Source organism: Sebastes fasciatus, chromosome 20 (assembly GCF_043250625.1).
Source record: "Sebastes fasciatus isolate fSebFas1 chromosome 20, fSebFas1.pri, whole genome shotgun sequence".
Classification (NCBI taxonomy): domain Eukaryota; kingdom Metazoa; phylum Chordata; class Actinopteri; order Perciformes; family Sebastidae; genus Sebastes; species Sebastes fasciatus.
In genome coordinates, this window is record NC_133814.1 from 18,158,066 (window position 1) to 18,184,860 (window position 26,795).

At 40.7% G+C, this 26,795-nt stretch overlaps 1 protein-coding gene across 2 annotated transcripts in view; it reads right to left on the reverse strand.

The window, feature by feature from the left end:
- Positions 1–26,795, reverse strand: part of LOC141758512 (testican-2) — a 46,468-nt gene that overhangs the window by 5,956 nt on the left and 13,717 nt on the right. For both annotated transcript variants that reach the window (XM_074620014.1, XM_074620013.1), the window contains exons 2-7: positions 15,795–15,840; positions 8,226–8,340; positions 3,438–3,546; positions 2,833–2,951; positions 2,059–2,174; positions 1,719–1,937 (exon numbers count right to left, since the gene is read on the reverse strand). In XM_074620014.1, coding sequence (XP_074476115.1) covers positions 1,719–1,937; positions 2,059–2,174; positions 2,833–2,951; positions 3,438–3,546; positions 8,226–8,340; positions 15,795–15,840 — 724 coding nt within the window. The remainder of the gene's footprint in view (positions 1–1,718; positions 1,938–2,058; positions 2,175–2,832; positions 2,952–3,437; positions 3,547–8,225; positions 8,341–15,794; positions 15,841–26,795) is intronic.

The following is a 26,795-nucleotide window of genomic DNA, read 5'->3' on the forward strand; positions in this document are numbered from 1 at the left end:
ACTGCCAAGAATATCCTGTATTTGTTTAGTAAAGGTCAAACGATGCAGATGCTGCAAATGAGCACAGCTGAAATGAGCGTAGGTAACATCCATAGAGACACCTGAATGAACTACACATAAAATGTCAGGGACATGGTGACAAAAGTAAGCTTTCATTTCTAAATGAATATTCAAGCACACCAGGGTTTATTTTTAGGTTAATTATATGATCATTTTGACTGACATTTCTCCTAACCCAACTCACCATGTAACTCGGCTAATCTGCTTTCAGCCTCTATGCAGCTGACAAATGAAACAAGATTTTCATTTTTGTCCCTCAAAAAAGAGAACTCAATGTTCTCAATTAAAGTTCTTTGTCGAAAATAACAATCAAACCAGATTTGAAAACTATGTTTTTGGTTCCTATTGTGGCGGCAACCAAATAAACCAAAGGTGAAAAGCCGTCAAGCTGAAGAAGTTTAGCCCAAGGGAACCCTGAGTCAGCTAAGAACTGCATTTTCTACAGCAGGTGGGGGGACAAAACTCCGGTGGGACTATGTTGGACACTGAGTTCAGTGAGGCCATGAAGAAGGACTTTGTATTTGCCAGAAAGTGATTCTGGCAAACTGTGAGATGACTCAGATAAAAGAGGTCCAGATTGTTCTCGACAGGGGGGAGGGAGGACGGCTGATCGTGTCTGGGAATATTGTCAGACCTGGGTAAGCGGCGGTGGAAGATAGATAGAATGGATGGAGAACTCAAGCATAGGTTTGTACAAACTACCGAAGGGTAAAGAGAAGCAACAGACAACCACAACGTGCTTTTGAAGATGTTGATTCGGCTGGAAAATTGGCTGAAAACATTTTGAGAAATGCGCTTATTCGCTTTCTTGCGGGGAGTTGGAGCCTGGAGGCGATCAGCTTAGAATAAAGATTAGAAACAGGAGGAAACAACTAGCCTAGCTCTCAACAAAAAACAAAAAAAAACAGCACCTCTAAAGGTCACTAATTAACATGATGTATCTCCTTCGTTTAAGCAGCACACAACAAGAAATGTAAAAATGTCAGTTTGCCTTTTTAGAAGCTGAAACTATTTCTTAGTTTTAGAGGCACTGGTCTGCATATTTCTGAACTTCAGATAGGGATGCACCGATCTGACTTTTTTCAGTCCCGACAGCGATACCTGGGCTTTGGGTATCGGCCGATACCGAGTACCGATACCAGTTTTTATTTAATAAGCTGTATGACTCACTGTGTTGAAGTACCTAGGATCATTCTTTTACATGTAAGGCAACATCTGGCTTGACTTAAGCATTGCTCTCCTAACTTTGTAAAACAAAAAACTAATAGCTTCTTGATTCTAGCTACATACTTAACACACACAGGTATAAGAGTGGTATCGATCTTCTGATCCAACTCTCAGCTAGAAAGTGAACAAGCATATTTCCTAAAATGTCAAACTATTCGTCTAAAGGTACTGTTATTTTCCTGGTGTCGTTGTACAAATACATACAGTACATACTGTATATGTGTCACATTTTAAAGTCTACAGACAGTTTTAAAGATACTCATGTGTTTCTAGCAGCGGTAGCAGGCTTCTTTTGCCTCTCAGTGGTGGAATAAAAGGACATCACTGCATACCCTCTACTTCCCTGTGATGTAACCTTGCTATTATTTCACCCATTTGAGAGATTGGACCCGAAATAGACTCAGCTCTCCGGTGGACATCCCTTCACTCACTTTCCCTCCAGAAGCAGAGGCACCACTCCGCCGTAGAGACCTTCCCGTCCTTGTAGCTGTCGCAGGAGTTGAAGAAGGGTCGGATGCAGATCTCGTACTTATCCAGGTTAATAGCAGCCAGCTCGACTTGGTCCAGGTACAGGTCGCTGTTGGTGTCCAGCCTCGAGAACATCCAGCCGATGGAGTCCTTGCAGCTGGCTACGAGGCTCTTGTCCAGCGCTGTTGGTTAATAATTTGCATAGCACTTCAGTTTCTTTCTGTTACATTTTCTTTGCATGGACAATTGAGTTGTAAATTTAGAGGCAGCAGAGACTGAAACGGCTTTGTGAGTTTTTCTAACCTGAAGCGGTGCCAGCTCCGAGCTTGCCAGAGTTATTCTGCTTTGCGTTTCCATGAAGGAGTTGGAACCAGTCTCTCAGGCGGTCGCCCAGGTCTGCCAGGTCCTGGCCGGTGCAGCTCTCTGAGGGAGCAAAAAAAAAAAAAAGAAGGGAATCCCAGCGTTCAAAAGCTTGGCAGCAATCTGACTCACCTTCTCAACAGACAGGCTTCCTATATTGCTCTTACTGACGTACAGTGAACACAATCAAAGGCACAGGTTTCCCTCGCTGCAAAGCTGTCGAGGTGTATCGCTCACGCTGTCATTCACAAGCGTATGATCTGCTGCTCAGAGAAAACATTTATTTCGCAATTAACTCTACGGCAGCGAATTGCTTATTATCCAATCGAAATCCACTTTCAGTCTCCGGCTAAGCACTGGATGAAAAACAGGAGTAACATTTCATCCTTTTGATCAATTGGCATTTTTACGTGCCCGAGAGCTTGGACAATCAATACTGTTTGGCTGCAATGATAGATAGTGTACACTCTAAATAATTAATCACTACATGATTGAAAGAGCAGTTTAACCACATGGGGGATATTTGGCTAACAGTAATCTCTGAAATTGGTGAGTATTGATCCCGAAACGTGGAGCACTGGGTTGATTTGAGGGCATGCTGTGTGTGGCGCTTCATAGCTTTCTATTTTTCGTCTCATGAAAGGGGATGACAGCGATGCAGACGGCGAGGTGTGAGGCCCAAAATTAAGATGCATAACTAGAAGAAGGTGAAGAAACTTGCCACGTTTTGTGTCGGTGTTCGTGAGGGTGACGGAGGCTGTGGCGCAGGGGCAAAAGCCAGTACACATGATGTTCAACTCTTTGCCCGCGAGGCAGGCCTGCTGCTCCAGCTTACACTGTAAGGAGAAAGAGAGAGACAGTTAAAATATTTATGGAGGTGACCGCAGGAAAAAAAAAAAGAAGAGAGATTGCTCATTCAGATGAGACACTGCACTTAGAGACAGGCACCAAGAATGAGCTGTCATTTTCCGCTGTCTTCTCATGCAAGGTCAAAATTAAAAAAACTAGATATAAATCAATAAAGAGTCCTGGCAGCGGCCGGTGCACGGCGATGCCGCTCAGAACAACGTCAGTGATTAATCATGTGGCCATGTTGAGTCGGTGCACTTGTCCTCCCGCGAGCGGTGATGAACTGTGCTGCCCTGCTGCGTCCACGTATATGTCAGCGCAGCAGGAAACAGCTCTTGACTGGACTCCTCTCATTATTTAACACCATGACACGGGAGCTTTCCATTTCTTTTCAGGGTTTTTATGGTCCAGTAATAAAGCAAAAGGAGAAGTATCCAAGGAAAAATGTAGAGTTCTTGCTTTTTAAATTTTACCTCAGAGGCGTAGTTGTGTCCGTCGGTGCCACATACAGGTGAGGAGGCGGTAACGGGACACGGCTTGCAGCTGTTTTCTTGGGCGTCCGGCTGCCCTGACTGTTTGACTCTGAACATGACAGGAAAAAAAAAGATAAAATGTCAGTCCACCCAAATTACAGAAAAAATATTTTTTTTCTTCTAACTGTAGTGGTATCTAACCATGCAGATAGTTTTATAATCCCAAGTTTTTAGGATATCTGTCATTGAGATGTCACCCCAATACAACGGAGGTGAATAGGATTCTGTTTATGTTGCTCACAGCACTGAAACATTTAACAAGAAGACGAGAGTCTACAGGCATGCTAGCAGCTCTGAGAGGCTGCAGTGTTCCCATAGACTGTATATAAGAAGAATACATAGTCACCGTGACGCCACCCATTGGGAGACCAACTCCTTCATGAACTGAAAACACACTGTGGTTAAAGTTGTAAGACGAAAACATGGACAACTCCGTGGTAGCGACCGGTTAATCACAAGGTAGCCACGCCCTAAAGCATCCCCTGCTTTATCATCTATTTGACTCTAAATGGGACCATAATTTACTAAATGAACATCATGCTGTATTGAAGAAGACTTGAAACTAGCAATTGAGACCATAAACTCATGTTTACAATGTTTACTGAGGTAATAAATCAAGTGAGGAGTAAGGTCATTTTCTCATAGACTTCTATACAATCAGACTTCTTTTTGCAACCAGAGGAGTCGCCCCCTGCTGGCTGTTAGAAAGAATGCAAGTTTAAGGCACTTCAGCATTGGCTTCACTTTTCAGACCAAGGAGATGCCCACTGAATTAATTGTGAGGAAGTGGTGAATGAATTTCACAGCAATCCATCCAAGACATTTCACTAAATAAGAAAAATTTCAAATGTTGGCTGGTGGCACTGGAGAAAAACTCAGGCTTGATATCACCAAAGTGAGTAGGATTCATCCTCTGGGGATCATGACTCCTGTACAAAATTTCATAGTAATCCATCTATTAGTTGTTGAGATATTTAAGTCAAAGTGGTGGACTGACTCCTAGATTCACACCGCCAGCATGGCTAAAAGCTCAAAAGTAACATCTCTTTCCAGAAACAGTGACCCTGCTACACACTGTCAACAGTTCTCATGGTGACTATTTCTTTAACGGAAAGTATTTTCAAAGAAAACAGTTAACAGAGAGTCTGTGGATTTTCCAGAGTAAAAGATAATGCCTGTCTGTCTTCCACAGAGGTCGAATGAAGTGTCTTCAGACAGCAGCCAGGACAGCTGAGTCACTGCAGCAAAGAAACTCACATCTTGACACCACACTCACTTATGTCTTATTTCTTTAAAAACAAATGGAAAGCTAGCACTTGCACTGTAGCACTGAACATGCTTTTAGCTGCTTGCTTGAGAGGGATGCACTTCCAATTTCTGATGACGTCTTGCTCTTGTTCCTGTCAAGTTTTGAATGCACTTATTACAAGTTGCTTTGGACAAAAGAATGTGCAAACTAAATGTAATGTAACGGGACACTGCTGCTGTTGATTTGTTTTGATGTTCCATTCACTTTTACTGTGGTGGGACGGCAATAGAAACCTCAAAGGCTTATATCTACTATGTTGGATAATAAAACCAAAGTTGTCTGCATTACCTGTTAATATTTTAATGCACTGCTTTGCAAAATCCTCCCTTGCTTGCGTTCCTCTCACATGATTGACTTCATCTTCAGTGAGCACGAGCAGTACGCTCTGCAGTACGACTACTGAGGCTGCTACTTAATGATGCCGGGATGGTTTAGCGTGCTTGCCTTCGTGCTTATTACCCATTATTCGACACCGTCTCTCTCATCTCTGGAGTGACTCTGTAAATGAAGCACTTTATTGAAAAAGATAAACGCCTGTTGCAGCAGATAGACGTTGAAGGTAGTAATAATTCACTCCATTAATTCTTTTCAGACTGCAACCCTGCTCATTTGTTTTCCAGTCAAAGTGGAATAAATGGGTGAGGGAAGAGATAAATGCTTTTCAGCGAGGTTCACACATAAAACTAAATGCTCTTATGAAGGGAGGAGCATTTGAAATATGTCACAGTATTACATTGTATGAAAGTATTCTCTATATGCTTTAGCCGTCATGGTTTCAATCCAACCTACGTCCTCTAAAGCTGCCCTATTATTAACATGAGTAGTTCAGTAAAGCATTCTTTTGGGGGGGTCAAGCACTCACTCAGTGTACTTCATGTTCAAGTGGTTTGAGATGTACAGTAAGAACACTGTTGCTTAGTGACAGAAAAAAATAGACGTCACTTGGCACCTTTAGTTTCCTTTTAACAAATGGTGAGTGATTTCTGCATTCTTCAGTGTCAAAGAAACAAAGCAAAAGGGAGCATGGCTCACATACCCCCAACTAAAGTAGGGCCAAAGGGTTTGCCCCTTTTGGAACTAATGGAACGACTTCTACTTCGGAAACGAAATTGAAGTCGGAAAAAATCACAGTTTTTGGCCAAAATTTAAAAGATTTTGGGCACCCTGGACTTCTAACCCCCAAAAAGCACAACTAGACCACACTGTCAACCATCAGACCAAATTTGAAGTTCATAAGTTAAATAGTTTCTGAGTTCTGCTCCGGAAACGAAAGTGTGACAAGCGAACGGACGGACGGAAGGTAGGACACGCGGAGCGTAATATATACCCCCAACTACGTTGTCGCAGGGGGTATAACTAATACAATTCTTAATAATTAACATCACAAGGTGTAAAGTGCCAGTGAAGAGTAGCTACCAACCAGACCCAGTCAATCTCCCTTTAGCTCTGTTTGTGGTCTCTACCAACTCCTGAGGGAACTATCAGGCTCTTTATCTAACTTCAGCCTCAAAATGACAATTTGTATATCAATTACTCATTGCGTGCATAGACTGTATATAAGAAGTGGACATAGTCATCGTGACTTCACTCATTGGTTTGTGGACTGCCGTTTTGAAGCCTTGAGTTTGGCATTTTGGCCGTTGCCATGTTGTTTTTTTGCAACCAGAAGTGACACGAGAGGGTGGAGCTAAGCACAACCGAACACTGGATAAGACATTTTAAGGCGACCAAAAATGTTACTTCCATGAACTGAAAACACACTGTGAAAGGGTTAAAGTTGTAAGACAAAAACACATACAACACCCAGACTGAGCCACACCCTAAAGCATCCCCTGCTTTATGGTGTATTTAACTTTAAATGGGACCATAATTTACTGAATGAACAAGCTGAGAAGACTCTGTCCACTTTCATCAGTTTACATCTGATTTGATGACATTAATCTGTCTTAAATAAATGTATGAGTTCACAAACTGATGATCCGTATAGCTTTAAGTAATTAGCGGCTTCATCATTAATTTAAACTGAGGCACGGGAGTTCATGATAGGCTACATCATGCATTAGATTAGATCACGATGAGTCATGTATTAAGCATTAATTAATCATAAGGTATGTACCCTTGACATTGGGTGTTACACATTAAGCTGGCATCTTTTCCTGCTGTGTCTGATAGGAGCAAAGCTGTTATGATTTCATGTGTAGCCATGTATAAGGGCAAATAATGACCATAAAGATTTTAATTTTATAAGCAATTTAAGACCTAAGTTTGAAGTTTAATTACTACTGAATAAATAATATTGACATTTAAATACCACTGAATTTATGTGGCATATAAAGTTGCGATAGTCAATTTCAAAAACTTTATTTCAGGTACACATATTTTAAGGATTCAGTATCTAGCAGTGTGTTGCATATCAAATTTAGGTATTTAATTGCTAATAATATTCAAATATTATTGTTTTTTAAATCGACCCTTTAAAACCCCTTTTAAAAAGCAATGGAAACATATTCTCTTTGCATTATTTGTGTCTTTTTCATCAAATGTATAATATAATATCCTTAAATAAATAATAACTAATGATGTTAACAACAGTGAATGTTCCTAAGTTTTTTTTATTTCATAACAAATGTAAATGTATTATCTTAAAATCACTACTTTTACCAGTAAAGGACAATTCAACTGTTTGGTATAGCAGGTTTTTAGACATCATACTTATTAATAGTTTCAGCATATACGTAATGGAATAACTTTAAATGTATCATATTAACAACAATAAATGATCAAAAGTTGTTTTATTTAATAGAAAATAGTACATTTTAATTACATCATTACTAAACCGTTTGGTAGAGCATGTTTTTAGAAATTGATTTGCCGCTTATTAGACTTTTTTTTGTATCGAGTTACATAATTCTGTTCAGTAAGACCTCTGAAACTATGATATATATAAAGAAAGATATACCTATATGTCTGGGGTAATTTTTTTGTTGCTAAGTTCCTGTAAGGAGGTGGACTGAAAAGGCTATTTAAAGACACAGCTAAATCTAGTGGATTTTTTGATCATAATATACCTACACCAAACCATATATGGACATTTTATGGCCGTTATTTGCTCCCACAACTGTTTGTGATCAGTTTTAACACCTTCCATCCACACCGTTAATTAGTCATTGCTCAGCATGAGTGTTCAAGTTGCAATGACATCACTCCTGACTCATGACACTCTCTGCTACTGCGTTTAATCAATAGCTCTCACAACCAGACACCGAAAAGCTTTTAACTGACACACAGCTAACAGCTGTTGACACCACCACCGCCACAGACATGTCTCTCCTGTCCACGTAGAAAATCTTCTAAACGGCGGCGACATGTCTTCCAAACACAAAAACAAGCCTCCCTCTGATCTTGAGGACTGCACCTACCTGTGCTCCAGTTTCTTGCGATTGACACACATGGCCCTCTGGTAGCCCTGAGCGACGCACACCTTATGGCGGCTGCACTTCACGTTCTGGCACGGGTCCTTGGTGGTGTCCACGGCTGCAAGCAACAGAAAAAACAACAATGCTGGAAATCACCAGAGGTGTCAATCACACAGCTTAGGTGTTTTTGCTTTAATTCTCCATTTTTGTCACCTCCTGGAGAAAAATACAGAGCTTCCGGCTGTTGTTTTTATTCGTCTTTTGACAAGGAGCATGTGTTCGACAGATTGATAGCAAAAAAAAAAAGAACTGAGGAAAGCAGCTATTTAATGTGCTGCATAATCAAATCTGTGTATTTACACCTTTTTAAATGATCTTCCATCCTCTCCTTTCAACACGGGCGTATGCGATAAAAATCATGAAATGTGTAATGAAAAATATTCTAGCGGTGTGCACAAATGAGTCCATTGATTTTATAGTCAGCACTGCTGAAAACATGGACGCCTGGCTGTCATTAGCGAGGCAGCCTGTCGTCAATAGCACTGCCTGCAGTCTCCAACGGTTGTGTCTGATTGCCAGAAAGCCTGACAGCACTGATTGAGCATCTCTTTCTCTCGGCTTGTCACATCTCACTTCCCCCATGTCAACTTATCACTGTCTCTCCCCGTCTTGCCTTTTCTCCCTCACACAAACACACACACACTCCATCTTTGTCTCCCACGTTCCCTTTCTTTTCCATCCTCTTCCCTCTCTTCCTCCCCCAGCATCTCTCTCTCTCTCTCTATCTTTGGAGAGTTGAACTCTTCAATGCCAACCTCTTTCCCACTGATAGACTGAGATGGAAATAGCACCGCGTCCTCCACCTTCACCCAGCCTCTGGTCAATGCCATCCGAAACTGGATGTCACACCATCCCAGGGCCATTTGCCGCCTTTGCCGGAGAGAGGCCTCGGAAAACTCGCAGGCTCAGATAAATTTACAGAGTGAGTGGCAAGCGGCGGTCGCGCGGCGAGAGAAATTTAAGCTGTGAAATCCTGAGTCAGCTTTGAGCAGCTGCTTTGTAGTCAACACGGTCAACAGACGAGGTGGCTGCCAGCCAGATTCCCCGCAAATCCTAAGACTAGGTGATACTTTGATGCTACAACAGGCGGGGAGGTACGAAGGGAACGGTGGATGATGTGACAACTCTGAGGGAATCCAGAAATACTGCCAGGAGGCTGTGTTCCTGTGGTGTTTTTTGTTCTATAAGACCAGGTACGAGTCTAAGCTGGTGAGTATAAGAGCTGAAGTCCTGCACCACTTCCGAGCTTCCTGGCTGTGTGATCCACGAATCTTTGTTCCGCAGTGCATTTTTATTATAGAGGAGTTTGGTCTCTTTGGTTTGTTAGAATAGCAGGATATCTCATAACCCCATTCAACGAGGTTACCGATACACTGTATGACCTCAGCACTCTATATGTTACGCCTTAAGATTCGGTCACATGGTGTGCTACGCGAATCTTAAGGCTGGAAATATTGGACTTAAAACGTTAAGTTTTGCTCCAGGAAAACATTTTATCATTCTGGGCAGACAGGAGATATCTGTGGGATCAAGAACATATCTTTGAAGATACAACCAGCACCTGGATAAGTCAAAAAACAACAACAAAGAACATATAGTGCCACGCTACATCACTACTGCACAGGGTGAGGTGGAAAAAACATGTTGTCATAGTTGTCAGGGAAAGCAGGATTATTAGACTCTTAAACATTGCAAGATGTTTTAATTTTTCTGTTAAAGTTCTGCGCTTACGTGAATAAAAATGTGCTATATTTATCCCGTAATTGTCTACCAGTATGTGCATTTTGATGCATATATGGATGCAAATTAAACATTTCTAAACATTTTCAAATATTAAAATAAATTTAGAGGACTATTCAGCTTTTTGTGAAGGTATCTCTTCTGAGTTATTTTTTAGATGCATTAAGGTTTTTGGGAACTTATTATATTAAGGTTAATAAGTACATAATAATAAGTGCATAATGAAGGATTTAATAACCTTAATAAGGTATTGTTCTCACTTTAGAATCCGGTAGCTGCATAAAGCATAGTTAACTGTTAATAAATGCACAATAAAGTATGTATTAATTTTCAAAAAGCAACAAAAAAAATCTGTAAATACATTATAAACAATTATAAGTCATAAGGCTTTCATTAATCTTCTTAAGCAGTCTATAAACGGTTAAAAGGTTTCTTATATAAGCTTTTATAAATGTCTTATAATCTAACAATAAACATGTTTGATGCTATTATTAAGATTTAAATAGTCTTATTAACACATAATAATGTTAATAAGCATCTTATAAGGACTTATAAGCGCCTTATTACCTATTAACTAACGCTTATTACAAGGGCTTTAATATAAAGCGTTACTATGTTTGGTTACATATTAGTTTGTCTAAAAGGCTGAAACATGATACTGGGTTTATTTGTGCCAAAAATGACTAGTAAGTACAGTAATAGCTGCAAAATGAGCAGAAAATCTCACAGTTCATCTTCACAGACCAAGAAATTGAAGTAACCCTGTGCCCTATGAGCGACAGAGATTCATAAAACAGAAGCTAGTAGACTTCAGCTGTATTAGTATAAAAAATAAGCTAGTAGCTCCTGAAAGGATTCACCCATATCAAAAGGGAACAACAAGTAAATAGTCAAAAAGAAAATAAATTAGTATCGGTGAGATAGGACTGGTAATATTTTTCGCCGTCTTACAAATCCGTTCATCTAAATTCCACTTCTCAGTGGGGAAGAAACTCATAAAAAATACGAGACGTGGGCTCAGCAGAGAGGCTCAAACACAGACAGCTGAAAGATACTTCAAAGTCATTCGATAAAAATGATTTTGTGACCACTTGACTTTTATTCACTACATCTGGTTCCAACAGGTACTCTGCTCTGTCATGATTATAAAGGCTATTTCATAATCCCAGTGACTGTAACGATATCCAGACTGTACCACTGATATCTCTCTTTTGATTTCAGGCATAAAACCTCCCAAAAACCACCTCAAAACTGTCACCATACGTCTCATTTTGACTATTTCTGTATAATAAAGAGGGCAAAGACATCTCATATTTTCACATCTCGCATCAGTTCTCTTTAGTGAATCTCATCACTCAGGTTTTCCTGTGGTTTATCTTACAGAGACTGTCACCGTGTGTTCTGTTGGTGGTTTCTATCAGAGTATAAGGTTTAACATTTCATTCCGTTAACAACAGTTCCAGTCATGGACCATACACTTTTACAGAGGTAGGCAACCACACTGAATGTTTTTTGTTTTTTTTAGTGCTGTAATATACCTTTAACTATTACCACTTTCTTCTGTGCCATTTTACAGTCGCTGTACCTGCCGTCCACTCACACAGAAAACCACAGCTGCAGACTGAGCAGTGAGCCGTGAGCCGCACAGTCTGAATATATGAGGAAGAATCAAATAAAACTAGAAAGCACTCAGGGGGCACACACCGGTACAAAGGCTCTACAATCCTCTTTATGTGTTCGTTTGATAATAGAAAATGTGGATCTGAATCATCTGGATAGAATAAACTCATTCAGAGAGACAAAACATTATGTGCATAACTAATTCCTGGACAGGAGTATCATGGTTTTGCATAAGAATGAATATAAATATGATATATAATAATGCTAATTGGGTAATGGCAGCCTTGATTTTTGGAGAATATATCCTCGCTGACAATATTGTCACTTATTTTATAGCTATTTAAATTGCTGCATATCCAACTGTACATGAAATTACATCACGTTTTGCAGGATAGTGTGCCTGTCATCTACATTTGGTTTCAACAATAAATCCAAGAGTTTATGTGTCAAAAAGGCCACAACTACATTACTTTGGTGACCAATTACAGAAATAATGGAATAAACAAAGACAAATAAACCATTTTTTTCAGTATATATTTAGTGAATCATGGATTACATTTTTAGGAAGGGTGGTGGAAAAATGTTTTTTTAGGTTGATATGGTGGCAAACATAGCAAACTGTTGTTTATTCACACGTCCAACAGATAAACACGGAGCAACATTAGCAATTAGTCGTGTTTCTGACCACCTCGTAATCATAAGTCCAATATTCGCTCTCTGTTTAGCTGTTTTTGGTCTCTATCAACTCCTGAGGGAAATATCTGGCTCTTAAGCGGCTAAATGCTCCACTATGTTCACCAGCTGATCACTAACTGTGTCTGTCGGCTGGTTGGTGCTGAGCAGATAATATACAGTGGGTCTTTAGAGCTGAAAACAACGCTGATGAGAGTGAATCAAAACAGTAAAGTTGTGGGCCAGAAAACCAAAACAATGAGCTGAAAAGCGCTACAATGCTCCATTGAGTTTGTCACTATGAGCAACCTCTTTCACATTACACAGTCATTTGGTCCATTGTGACATAAAATATTGATTATAGCAGCTTTAAAGTAAACAGTTGTGTCTTATACGGCCTCCCATTCGCACGAAAAGGCGTATGAATGACACGATAATGCGCAAGGCATTTAGCATGCAATAAGAACGCCTTTCTTGCTTTTGGCGTGTCATTTGTACCCCATGTAATCTGTACTGACTGCAATGTAAACGCATCCATGTAAATATGCTACGCTCAGAGCTAGTGATGTAGAATAAAAAGCGAGAAAGACCCGTGTTGAACGTGTTTTTTACAGACGTTTGTCACGTGTTTTCTGTACTTGTTATGTTGTCTCCGTACGTATTTTACTAGTTCACGTATTTATGTTAAGCCCAACCATGACGCTTTTCTTAAACCTAACTAAATGGTTTTGTTGCCTAAACCTAATGACGGACGTTACCATAGTTTTGTTGCGTGGCGTGCAAATGACATACGGAAAGCCTAAAATGCGTTCTCATGACACACGTAATTGCCCTGTTATGTCGTGCTGTTTCTACGCCTTCCTGTGAGATTGGGTTGTATACGATTGTGTATAGATTCATCTTAAGTAATGCAGGAAACAAAATATATGTGCTCCCACGCCTCAGGAGTTTTTAGTCAAGATACAGAGAACTTAATTACTTTCTTAACTTAGGGTTGTTAGATGCGCATCTATAACTAAAATAGTCCCTTTAAAATGTACTTTTTTAACTGCTTTACTGTATGTTCCCATAGAAACACAGCTCTGTTTTCAGTATAGTTTCAGATGGTGATGTGTACCTCCTCTCATTGCTCCCATGTTCAGTATTTCAAGATATCAAGTCTGCCTCCAAGCAACAGCTTAAGACCAAACACGTCCCTCACACGGTATTCTTATACAACTCCTACATACTGAAGATGAAATCCAAACACAGGATTTAATTTGCATTAAAGATCAAATGTGTTTTCCACCTCGCCTGCTCTGCCGGTTGTTGTTCACACCGTGCTGCATTGACAATTCAGCGCAGCGCCGGGACGTGTGAGGACCATTATGGGTTTTAAATCCGCCTGTAATCATGTCAACAAAGGCGATGGGACCGCACTGAGCCTGTGTCCAATCTCTCTGAGATTATTATAATTTTTTATTACGCTGCCATCAAAAACGTAATATGACACGACTGCTTTCTCATCCACGATCAGCTTTCTCCAGCGAGTTCTCCATCGAGCATGATGGCTTGCGGTTAGACAGGATCCTCCATCAAAAACCTTCATTAGTTTGTTTTACATTGTCAGTGTGTGAATTTAATAAAGTACTTTAGTGGTTCTAGACAAAAAAAAGAAAAGAAAAGAAAATCCGCAAATGACCTGCCACGAAATAGTAGCACCCGTCTGAAACCGAAAAGATTTAGCTCTGACGAATATTAAAAAGCATGAGAGACGGGCTTTAAGTAAATTAGTTTCAACTGGATTTGCAATTACTGTCATCTTAGTGGACTCTTTTATATCCTTCCATTTAACTGGTGGTCGCTGTGTTTAAGCAGCCTGCATCTTTTATTCCAATGGAGCTACATGGAATTATTTACTTATAATTAGAGAGGATGCAACACCTTTTTATAACATATTCCCAAAGTTGTACAAATGGAAGCAATAAAAGCGCTAAAATAAAGGATGTCAAGGTCAAATATGGCAGCCCGTCTGTTAAATCAGAGCAGTAGGCACCTTATTGTTTTGAAATGGCCCTCAAAAACTCTGCAGAGCCGAGCTGACGTCTCAATCGGCTCACTTACAAAAGCACCGGAGGTGTCTGAAATCTCCCATTAGGTCTTTTGTTCTGTACGGGGGCTCGCAGGTACACCTTGTCGGGGTTTCCGCTGTCCTGTTAAATTAGCAATAAAGAGGACCCCGATCAATTAACTCTGCAGAATTAGTCCCAGTGGGAGTTGGGACGGGGATGAAATCAATGGTATTCAAATGAACTTCGCCCACACTACCGCAAGCGAGGCGTTTTCTTGAGACTACATTAGTTATTCCCCCTGTTGTAAGAACAGATGACTGGGAGAACGTCTGGAGCTGCTTCTTCTCACATCTTCCCCCTTTGAGGCAAGTCTTCAATGTCTTTCAAGTCGAGGCGGTGTGAGTGTGGCGCTACACCCGACCTCCCACACTCACCTCGCAGCAGGAACACGCTGCTAACCCTAAGGGGCCTGGCTGCAACATGTATGAATAGCATCTTTATAACCCGAGCAGTGAAATAATTCATACTTCATTAAATCCAGCATAGAAGGGTTAGCATTTGACGAGCTTAATCCGCGGTTCAGCTGCACAGCTGCATGTTAAGTTCAGTGTGCTTTTGGTTGAAACAAGCATCTACAGCGACTGTTTAGACCACCGCTGGGCTTTAAACCTCAGCAGTCAGGTTTCACACCATCAGCAGTTTTCTGGGATACTATACATTTCCTACAACTAGCATATATACAGCACATTGTCCTCTAAAAAGACTGTTGAATGTTTCAAATACTAGGATTTATGTCGACGAAATGGAAGATTATGAAACGTTCGCACTCTCTTGGTGCTTTTTGATTTATTTCAGTTGAATATAAAAAGACCATTTGACTGAAATAACCATGTTCACATAGTCTCCATTCCTCCTCCACAGCTGATTTTCTAACAGTGAGATTTTTTTTTTTGTTCTGACTAAAAACAGACCCCATGGAGGTAAATGGAGCCTGGTGGGAGTTCGGAGTTGAGCCCTCAGCAACAAAGGCAATTATAGCAGGCTTTTCAAACTAATGGATCCGACTGAAGGCTCAGGCACACAACTGTGTTCTCACCCTCCACAAGCTCCGACACTCTGGACCAGCGCTCCCCACACACTGGATGACCTCAGACAACTGCTGCAATTAAGAAAAGCCAGAACTTCTGTAATGTGTGCCGCACTATTTCATTGTATAAAGGCGGACAGCACTTAGCTTTGATTATGCTGGTAGAATCTGAAATAAAGCAGTTTTTGGCCATTTAAATAAATCCATTTAAATATTAAAGGTCTTTGCAAACCATCTCTGCACATAGTACAGTAGCATAAACTCAGGCTGTAAGTGGAAAACACACTAAACTTCACATGAAACCACAAAGTCCACAGAAAAATCAGATGAAATCGGACTTACTTTCATCGGACCCTATGTTCTCGTCCATGTTTTTGATGTAGTCATCCTGGAAAGACAATATATTTGCATTAATGGATTTAGTAATTCATTTTATTTAACACACTGAAAGAAATATGCTCTTGCACTCCAGCTTAATGAGAATTCAGGAGAGCGTAAATAATGAAGGAAGATAACAGACACTTTGCAGCACGCCGTGAATGACAGTTTAAATGTGAGTATGATTTTAGCAATTCAAATGTATTCAGCTCTTATGGTGAACAGATTGGTTTTAAAAAGCAAATTATCATAACATGTAAAACATTTTTTCAATTGAATTTAGTCAATTTCTGTGACCATTTTTATTCACCACATATTCTGTATGTTTGCTTGATTGATTTATCTTTATTTCGATCTTTAAGTTGAAATAAATAATACAAAATAGAAACAGAAGTGTAACCAGGTGCTTACACAGCCACAAAATAATGACTCAATGTCAAAAAAGAGATTATATTTCCCGCTCAGGCATTACATTCATCGCTATTGCTGCAAAACTTCACACTTTTGCTGATGACATTCAATTATACTTTCCAAAAAAAAAATTAAATAACTTAAAGTGGTGGATGGATAAAAGTTTCTGTCATGATAATAAGAATGTTATACTTATTTTTTGTACCTGTTTTTTTTATTTATGTTGCAGTTCTACCTTTTCCCTCAATGCTGCTGTCCTTTTCTATCTTTATCTGCTGTTATCATGCTGCTGTAACACCTAATCTCCCCTCCTGGGGATAAATAAAGTGTTCTCTTATCTTTGTTTCAGATTAAAGTTTTGAACAACACACTAAAAAAGTACTAGTCTTGTTTTGTCCACTTTAACCTTTAAGTGCTCTGCTAGGTCTTGATGCACTGCTACTCTTCAGTCCTCATGTTAGCCAGCGTGCAGCCTGAGATCATCAGGCCAGACCCTCCGGGCTGTTCTCCTCTGAAGGATTTGTTCTGGAGGTGACTTTGCCTCGGAGGGCCCCTGGTACTCAGTGTGAATGCCCTGAGGAGATCAGACTAGCTGACTCAGTGTCTTCTTACATATAACTCTAGAGAAAACATGTATTACAAGGCTTTGTAGTGTCCAAAGTTTTTTTTTTTTTCTTAGTTTTTTTTAATTTATCCATTTAAGCATTATATTTATTTTATTACAAACTTGTTATATACAATGGTAATATTGTTATATACACTTTTAATATGGTAATATTACAATAGGAGCAATAAAGTTTGCCATCTTGGTTTGGTCTACGGAGCTTCCCGTGTTGTTTCATAAATATAGGTGCAACTTAACCGTTTCGCACAACGTGATTGGTTGATGCCTTTACTTGAGGTGCGAAAGCTCAGAAAATCCAATACCAAATTCCCCCCAAAAAGGCCCGCTCCCTATGTAGATATGAAGGGCTCATTCTAAGCTAACGAAAAAACACAACGATTCTTAGCTTCAGGTGATTAAACACTAATTAAAACATAGTTATGAATATTATATTCCATTTCTGCTAATAGACCCTTTAAGTATTGTGTTAAAATGATTGTGGTTGTCGTAGATGTAGCCTCTAACATTAAGTAAACTGCACAAGGCAGGACTGAGAGCTTCAATATATCTTATAAAAAGACTTGGACTATCTTAGCTCCTGCACTGTTGCAGAGGGAATATTTGCAAACTAACTCTGGTTTTCAGATTGTGTCCCTGGCGGTGTTGCGCTGGAACGATAATAAAAATGCACCGTCCCCCTCGCTGTATCCATTCTGACCCATTTCTCTCTCTGTGTCAGGACAGAGAGGATCAACTATAAAGCGGTTACTACTCGGCACGAGGCCCAGAGAGGACCCTGAGGATCAGGTCTGTTCAGTTTAGCTCGGTCTTATTCTGCTCAGGGGACACGAAGACTGAGCTCTCAAGTCAAGCCGAACAAGTATAGCCGACGGCATCTTAAATACTGTGCACAGGGTGAGGAGTTAAAGGGATAGTTTTTGTGTTTTTACTCGTGTGAATTGATCTCTGCGAGTCTAAAAGGAAGAACACATTTCCATTTATGAACTGCATACTATTTTAATATTAATATATTTATTTTCTAGGAAGCAGCATTTTGGCTGTATGTGTAGATATTTATGTTATTGTTCTTATAATACATGTAATGTTTTTCACCTTTGAGTTGTAGTCAAAGGCATTTCTAGATGTCGTTGTATTATACTGTATGTGCTTTTTGTGCCAAGATGAGCTCTTACTCAAATGAAAGGTGACACCGACAATACAGCCAAAAAGAGACATAAAAAGAGAGACAGACAATGCCATTGTACAAATTAACAAAAGAGACACTAACCTCGACTTCCTGTGACGAGCAGCGGCGAGGGAGAAAGAAAGAGAGAGAGCCATTGTCAGAGAAATAAAAAAAACTTAAAAGTTTTAATTTTGCTTCCATACAGCGTGCAAACAGTGGGTTGGTTTATTACAGTTGTGGCAGCAGTTAAACTGTCAGCCTTTAATGCATGCTGATTGCAAATACATGCCTTAGTCTCGCTCCTCTCGGGGGACAACATAAGACATTCACAGAGGATTATGAGCGCCTATTAAGCGAGGATGATCCGCCGCCACTTCTATGAGCTGGCAGGGGTCCCGATCGCTAAGGGCTCATTCTGTGGCTGTGTTTACAAGCAACTGCCAAAACGCCAGCCTCCTGCCAGCTCAGAAGTTGTGGATAAGCCATGACATACCGCGTCGGCCTTGGAAAAAAATACAGGCAAATCGTTGGGAATCTTCAAAGTCAACAGGCAGATGTGATTTAGATGTTTTTTATGGTTGCAGCAGGCACACAGAGCGCATTTACTAAGCGTACCATTGACAACACAGACAGATATAGCTCCTGTAAAGTATAACCTTGAGTTAACAGGGGAGTGACTGCTTTCCTTTCATTCCATTTCACCGTCTTGGCTTCGGTCCAAGGGCATTACACATCAATACCCACCGCAGCCTCTCTGCCTGTGTGTTTCATCATTCAGTGCTCCGGTGTGTTTGAGAGAAATATAGCACTGCATGGTTTATTTCAGCAACTCAACCCAGTAAATAAACCTAATTCTCATACACACACACACACACACCCACAGCCATACCTGTCTACTTAATATATCACAATGAACAATTTACAGGCAGCACAAGGACGAGCCAAAAAGCCGGTGGAAGGCTTTAAAAGGCTAAGGCAAGAATTCATCACCGAGCCGCAGCAGGACTCTAGATTTCACCTCCGAGACTGTTTCGTAGAGGTAAATATTTTCCTCTGTAGCAGTGAAAATGTCCAGGCGCTACGTATACGAGAGGCAATATCACTGTTTGTTATCTTCTAAATCTGCTGGATTTCTGTGTGATGAGAAGAAGAAGAAGAAAAATAGACTTCAAATATGTCATATGGAATGTAAACACCTCCGCTGCTGAATAAAAATGACTTCTTCTTTTTCAGATCTGCATCTTTACGTGGCATTTTAAAAGGTTATTGCTTCAACACTGAGCTTTCAGGGTGAACGCAGAATAAAGAATCTGAATCAAGTTTATTGCCAAGGAGGTTTTCACAGACAAGGAATTTGCTTTGGTGTATTGGTGCATAACATAAACATAACTATTATTTATTATTCTTAATGATCTCTGTTTTTAATTTCACTTATATATTTCAGCACCGACTGTCCTCTTATTGTCTATCTGCCCTTGTTTGAATGTGTTGCATTTTATATTTTTGTAAAGCACTTTGAGCTACATCTCTTGTATGAAAAGAGCTATATAAATACAGTTATGATTATTATTATAAGAGAAAATGTAATTAAAAATAAAAGCAAGTAATGCAAAAATCAAGAAACATAAGAAAATTGAAATAAAATTATGAAAAAATTAGGGCTGTCAAAGTTAACGTGTTAACTCAGTTCGTGCTCAGTTCTAGAGCTAGAGTGAAGATACAGATATCATATAAAACTAGAAAACCTAAGGAATCTAATGTTACCAACCATGTCATACTAGCTCGTCGCGAAGGAGGTTAAGTAACACTCCAACCTTGCGCTAAATTTTGGCGAAGAAAAACTGGCATGGCCATTTTCAAAGGGGTCCCTTGACCTCTGACCTCAAGATATGTGAATGAAAATGGGTTCTATGGGTACCCACAAGTCTCCCCTTTATAGACATGCCCACTTTATGATAATCGCATGCAGTTTGGGGCAAGTCATAGTCAAGTCAGCACACTGACACACTGACAGCTGTTGTTGGCTGTTGGGCTGCAGTTTGCCATGTTATGATTTCAGTAAATTTTTTTATGCTAAATGCAGTACCTGTGAGGGTTTCTGGAAAACATTTGTCAATTGTTTTGTGTTGTTAATTGATTTCCAATAGTAAATATATACAGATATTGCATAAAGCAGCATATTTGCCCACTCCCATGTTGATAAGAGTATAAAATACTTGACAAATCTCCCTTTAAGATACATTTTGAACAGATAAAAAATGTGTGATTAATCATGGACAATCATGCGATTAATCGCGATTAAATATTTTAATTAATTGACAGCCCTACAATATATCTGAATTTAAATGAAAGAGCAGTGCCATTTTTAGAAGTGTTAGTTTTGTGCAGAAATGCAAACTAAAGAGAGCTAATTGCTAAGCCCTTAAAATCAGCTGCAGAATGGGCTTTTGCAAATACTGGAAAAAATGTAGAGTATCATAAAAATCCCACAAAACGACCGCCCTCATTATCAAAGATGCGACTGCAGCATGTCCTGCGTCAGATGTAACGATTACTTAATTAATTATTCGCAGTGCAATGCTGCAATTACCCGGCTCACAGTGCTGCAGGGGGCCGGTGGGAGTCCTACAGCGCGTCCTAAAGGCTGGAGTGCTTATCTTCTCCCAGCAGCAGTGTGACAGCAAGGACACCAGGCTGAGGCTGCATTTAGTCCTTCACCAAGGTTGAGAACTAATGCTGTCCCACTGAATCCCAGCCAGGCTGCTGCTACAGTTCACAGCAAGCCCAGACAAGAGGGAGGGAGGATGGGAAAGATCAGGGAGCAAGGGGCAATGATATTCATTGTGGAGGTCCCCTGAGTTATGCGAGTCATATCACACACTCCACCTCTTCTGCCATTTGTCAACAAGGCTGCATCGCGGCCGGTGTAAAACAGAGCCGGGAGGCTAATGGAGCTTGACTATCCAGATGCTGCGACTGCTCCTCCCGGACCGCTCGCTGGTATTAGGCTGACAGCGTTTGGCCGCAAGCCTGACTGCGCTCCTCCGAGTTAACGTCTATCTCACCTCGACCGAGCCCCGTCTGCTGGTGACATAAATACCACCGATAACCCTGAACCAGCCAACCCCAACGTCACCCACTGCAACAAACCCGTCCTGAGCACTGACACCACAATGTTCATACACATCCCAGCTCTGCATGACAGCCGCAGGGGTAAGCTGACTCTTAAACCGTTTAGCTGCATGTCCGTGTCGTGTTGTGCAAGGATATTGCTCTGCTGTTGGAGTATGTGAGCCGGTAGCAAGTGATGCTCCAATCCAATACTGAGTATTGGTCTGATACTAGCAAAAATACCGGATCGGATACCAGAAAAACATATTAGAAACAAGACATTAGGGATGTCAAGGTGGCCTAGGCAGGCAAGAAAGTCAAAAGCATAAATCGGCAAAATCTTGGATTACATTCGACGACAATATTTAGAAAATATGAACCTTCTACATGTGATATTTAAGATTCTGGTTTAGGTAAATAAACCATGGTAAAGGTATGGTCACGTGGTTAAGGTTAGGGAAACATTGTGGTGATGGTTAATAAAAATACAAACATTAATGGAAGGTCTGTGATGGGATGCAAATTCTGGTTTCCTGCAAGAACGTAAGTCGTGCTACATATTCATCCACCACCCTCAACCTCCACTACCTCACTTCTTGCATTGGTACTGAACTTCAGCACTGTATGTAGAAATCATCTAATACTGGGTCTAAGATGTGTATCGCACAACTTCAAACAGGAGCAATATGAGCCTTTTCATGGACAGAATCAGTGTTGGAAGCTTCAACAAAAAATATCTGATAAGAGCTGCAGAGGCTTCATGAAAATTGTACGACAACAAAGATTGTTGGAAGACGTGAAGTGTGAGAAATTCCCTCCAGATAGTAACAAAGCAAAAATATTTATGGATGACCAATCGTTTTCTGCATTTTAACAGAGCTTTTTTTTTTTTTTATCTTTTGGACGTGGTCAAGTATTTAGAAGGCAAGTCCAAGTCAAGTTTCTTTCCAGTCTATCAATGCTAAGATCATTTATCATTAAGTAGTCGGAGCATTTATACTAAAACATTTTATTAGACATTGTTCTCACAGGTTCTTCACACCCCATCTCCGACCTCTTACTGCTAATAGTTAAAACAGTAGACAAATGAAAACATATTAATAATGATCTTAAACAATTAACAAAAACAAAAAGGAGTTTTTGATAACTAAAAGGAGGAACTAGCACATAAAAAAAAGGGATTTAAGCGTCAGAATCCTTTTCACGACTGGCTGGGAGGAAAACAGGCAATATGCTGGATATGATGAGGGAAACTATTAAGCTACTCATTTATGTTTATAGACTAATTAATTCTATACTGAATGGCTAATTTCTCTCATCTGAATTTAGAGTTTTCTACATTTAATTCTGCAACTTAAATTGTCCATTATTGTCTCCTCAGCTTTTTGCCTTCAGGTCTCAAGTACGTCGAGTCTCACAGCAGACGCAACGTGATCTCATCCCTACTTGTCATATTTTGCCTCTTGGGCACTAGGACGCCGGGGGTAGTTTTTTGCGCAGTATCTTGACGCTGAAGGTTCGTGCGTAGATAACATTGTGAAACAATCATGGTTAACATTGTGAAATGGTGGCGGTTAGGTTTAGGCAATAAGACCACTTAGTTAGGGTTAGAAAAACATCGTGGTTTGCTTGAAATAAGTATGCTTGTAACGTAACATAAGATACAGATGTAGTGTCATGTGACATAACGTCGTCAGTAAAAATCACACAACTTTTGATATCACACGGGTCCCCTGAGTAAAAGTCCTGTGTTTGTTTGATATTAACATCTTAGTAGAAGAAGAAAAAATGAGTGGGCTAGCATTAGTAGGGCTGCCACTTAATCGATTAGTCGAATAATCAGCCGTTTTGGTCTTAGTCGACTGAGATTTCTTTAGACGATTAGTAGTTTTTTATGCTTTTTTCATGCTGAATGACTTATTTCTAAGACACTTATGAGCACATCTCTGGTAAACACAAGATTCAAAGTGGTGCTTTTGTGTGATTCCTTGTGGAAAAACTCATTTTACAGATCTGTCGATTAAATCAACTAATCAATTAGTCGACGAAATCGTACGAGTGTTAGTGGACTAAGAATTTCTTTGGTGGACAGCCCTAAGCATTAGTATTATTAGCAGATACTCAATGTTGTGTAATTGGTATCTGGTAAAGTGGTGTCTAAACATCTGTAATGTTTACACGTGTTTATCCACTCCAAGTGTTGGAGGTCGAGTGCAACTCACAGACGACGCCTTCCAACGCTGAATGCAAACTAAGTATTAATCTAGAAATGAAGGAATCCATCTCCAAAGGAAACAAAACAAAACCAGCAGAAATGTCGAAGGGAAGCTCGTGGGCTTCGAGTGTCGGAGCTGAGAGCCGCAAGGAGCACGACCTCACTTCAGCTCGGCGGAGAAATGCTCACGGAGTAAAAAAAAAAAAATGTCACAGTGGAAATCTGCATCTCCTCGCCCTGCTGCAATGATCCATCACGTGCATGCAGCCCGCTCGCTCGCTCGCTCCGTCACTGCAGCTCATCTGTCCCTGCAATGTGACAGGATCTGTACAGTCTAGAGGACACCTACACACACAATCCTAATCTTCATCTCACACACCTCTTGTCTGCTGTAGAAAAAGTGCTGGAAAAGGAGGAAATCAAGATGTCAAAGAATTCTTGAAAGGACGGGAGCCACGGGACATTTTAGATATCGCAACACCTCCATACACGCACACACAACCATGTATATACACAGATATTATATAACAGATAACGATCAGCGTAATCTCATCTACAGCTGATGTGGTGATAAGCTCCTCTCCGATAACAGAACATCATAGTTCCTAATCTAAATCAGAGAGATCATATTTTTTTGTGGATTGCAGTCTCTTCCAACGAATAGGTTATCCTGCTTTTTAAGGATTAGAGGATTTCTGGCGGAGAGTTAGGTCGAGAAGATCGATACCACCCTAATATTAATATGAAGCCATAGGTAGCAGCTGGTTAGCTTAGCTTAGCACAAAGACTGGAAACAGAGGGTAACAGCTAGCCTGGCTCTATCCACGGGCGTATTTACCCATTGGTTTTTGTTTGTATTAAATAATTTATTTGTGAGCTTTAGCAAACTTTTATGGCTTATTTGATATAAACTGCTTAAACTATTGAACCAATATAACCAAATTTAGATGACAAGTACACATCCCAACTCCATGTGATCTTGCAAAATGTATTTTCCAAAAATCATGACTGCCACCAGCCAATCAGCATCTTCTTCCGTCCCAACGGAACTGCATTGCTAGGCAACAGCTTGGGTCCTTGTTTACTTCCTGTCAGCAGATGTCTTTCACATAGGCTGTGTCCGAAATCACTCACTACTACGTCATTTTATAGTGCTGTCCGAATGTATAGTGAGAATTATTATACCCTATATAGTGGACACAAAGTGTCCCACAATGCATCGTGAAAAGTAGTGGACAACGATGGTCACTAAACAGGCACTATATACCATCATGCATTGCACTGAAGGAAAAAATGGCAGACGGACAAGAAGAGAGAGAGAGCAGCGCAATTCAGACAAATCCATGATTTGTGGCGCGAAAATAATATATTAAATGTGAGCAGAGATACTATAATACTTTGTATTTATTAATTTTGGAAAATACACTTATTGCAACAATAGCAACAATAACGGCCGCTTTACTCCTTCCATTCTTACCTTTCACAATAAAAGCTCTAGACATACATACGCTGTATCACTGCTTACCAGGGGGAACTTTTAAATTCACTCAGAGCATTTCGCTAAGAGGCAACTCAACAAAATAGCTTACAATATGTATTTATCACAAAAATACATGTCTGTATTTATTATGGATGGTCTACCAGCCGACGTTTTAATTGTGCGGCAGTAATGATGTAATTAACGGCGCAGAGAAAATGCCCCGAGTAGTGTCTGAATGTGTTTTCAACGGCTTCAACGGAACTGCATTGCTAGGCAACAGCTTTGGTCCATGTTTACTTCCTGTCAGCTGATGACATCCACGTACACTACAACAGCAAATAAACTGGCACACATTTGGAATATTTACGTTTACACCTGGGAGATGGTCTATATTGATTTTGATGCTGATTCAGATGCAGATTTCTAAACTGCACCAACAGCAAACAAACAAAGTGTTGGTTCCATGTTTAAAAACCCAGATTGCTGAACTCATTTCATTTAGTCCAGAAGCTCTGCTTTACAGATGAAATCCCTCTCTCACTCAGGGCAATAACCGCATGCTGCTTCATCCTCCGCAATATCCCTTATTGATATTCTGAGGACAATATTTGCAGTGAAGACATCACTTAAGCAGCAGGATATGAGTTAGAGGTTAAACGATGATCTGGGCATTTTGCATTTCCTCCAGTTGTCATTTATCTAGCTTCATGAAGTCATTTACTCTGGCAGTGAGTGGATGAACACAGGCTGATGGATAGACTGGTGATCCGGGTCATGTCTGTAATGAACAGAGACCTGCGAGAGGCTTTCCTCAGCTGATTGCTCCGCTCTGGGCCCGGGCCGTGTCATCCTATCAGATCACTGAGGTGTGTCTGCCTCTCTGACTGACGGCACATTGTCAGCTCATCATTCCCCCGGCCGGTCATTTGCGCAGTAATGTGCTTTGCTTGATTAATGTAGCCGAATTAGCTGCGTCTCCCTGCCTGCTATAAATCGCTGCTAAAGGGCACACAGGCGGAGGCTGTCTGCATTCCACCCTCCGAGTCTCTGTAGTTACCAGGGAGCAACGGGAGTGCATCTCGCCTTTGCCGTGTCATTATGGCGCCCCGATTCAGCATGCTGGGGCCTGAGATGGTGGGGGTAATGTCTCGCTCTGTTTGTACCCCACCGTCTTTGAAAGCGACGGAGAAATGGGAGAGACACTAATGGTGCAGACCCACCGCAGATTGAACCACTTAGAAATGCATTAGAGTGTTTCAAAATGACGCTGTGTGTCTTTTCTGGCCTGAACCCACTGGCTTTGGAGTGGCAAAACATTTTCACTTGAACATGAGGCAGAAACAGCTGTAAGGACATTTTGCCGTCTCCTTTGATTCCACATGCTAACTCGTGTGGTTCTACGCCTGTATCTCCTCGGTTTGCTCTTATTGAGCCGTGACAGGTCTGAGATTTCTACACCGTATCTGCTCTGACAGACGCTGACGTGATCAATGATCAGACTGTTTAAGGTGATTACATGCTGTGTGTATGACAGAAGCATGAGATTTTTCACCACACTCTAAAGATAAAAACCGCACAGAGAGAAATGGTGGTGTCTCGATTGCAACAAAAACACTCGAGCATTATGGGATTAAGTCGCAGCCCAGCAACACAGAGCTGGATCAAATTGATCATCTGAGCGGGAGTGCTCGGGGGCCTGCAAGCGAAGGACACATGTTGTTTCACAAGGTAAGACGTCTGCCTGCAATGCAGTGCAGCACGGAGCACGTTCTGCCGCCATCTCTGCACGCTGAAGGGCAACGTCTCTCCGAAGCGAGCCCACGAAGTAGCCGGCTGTCAAGCGTGCATCCATCTGAAGCGTATGCACTGAAATGCAGAAATAATCAAGCTGACTGGGGAGTTTGGCTCTTGCCTAAGAATGCAGATGATTTAACTAACAGGCAATGACACTTTCTATC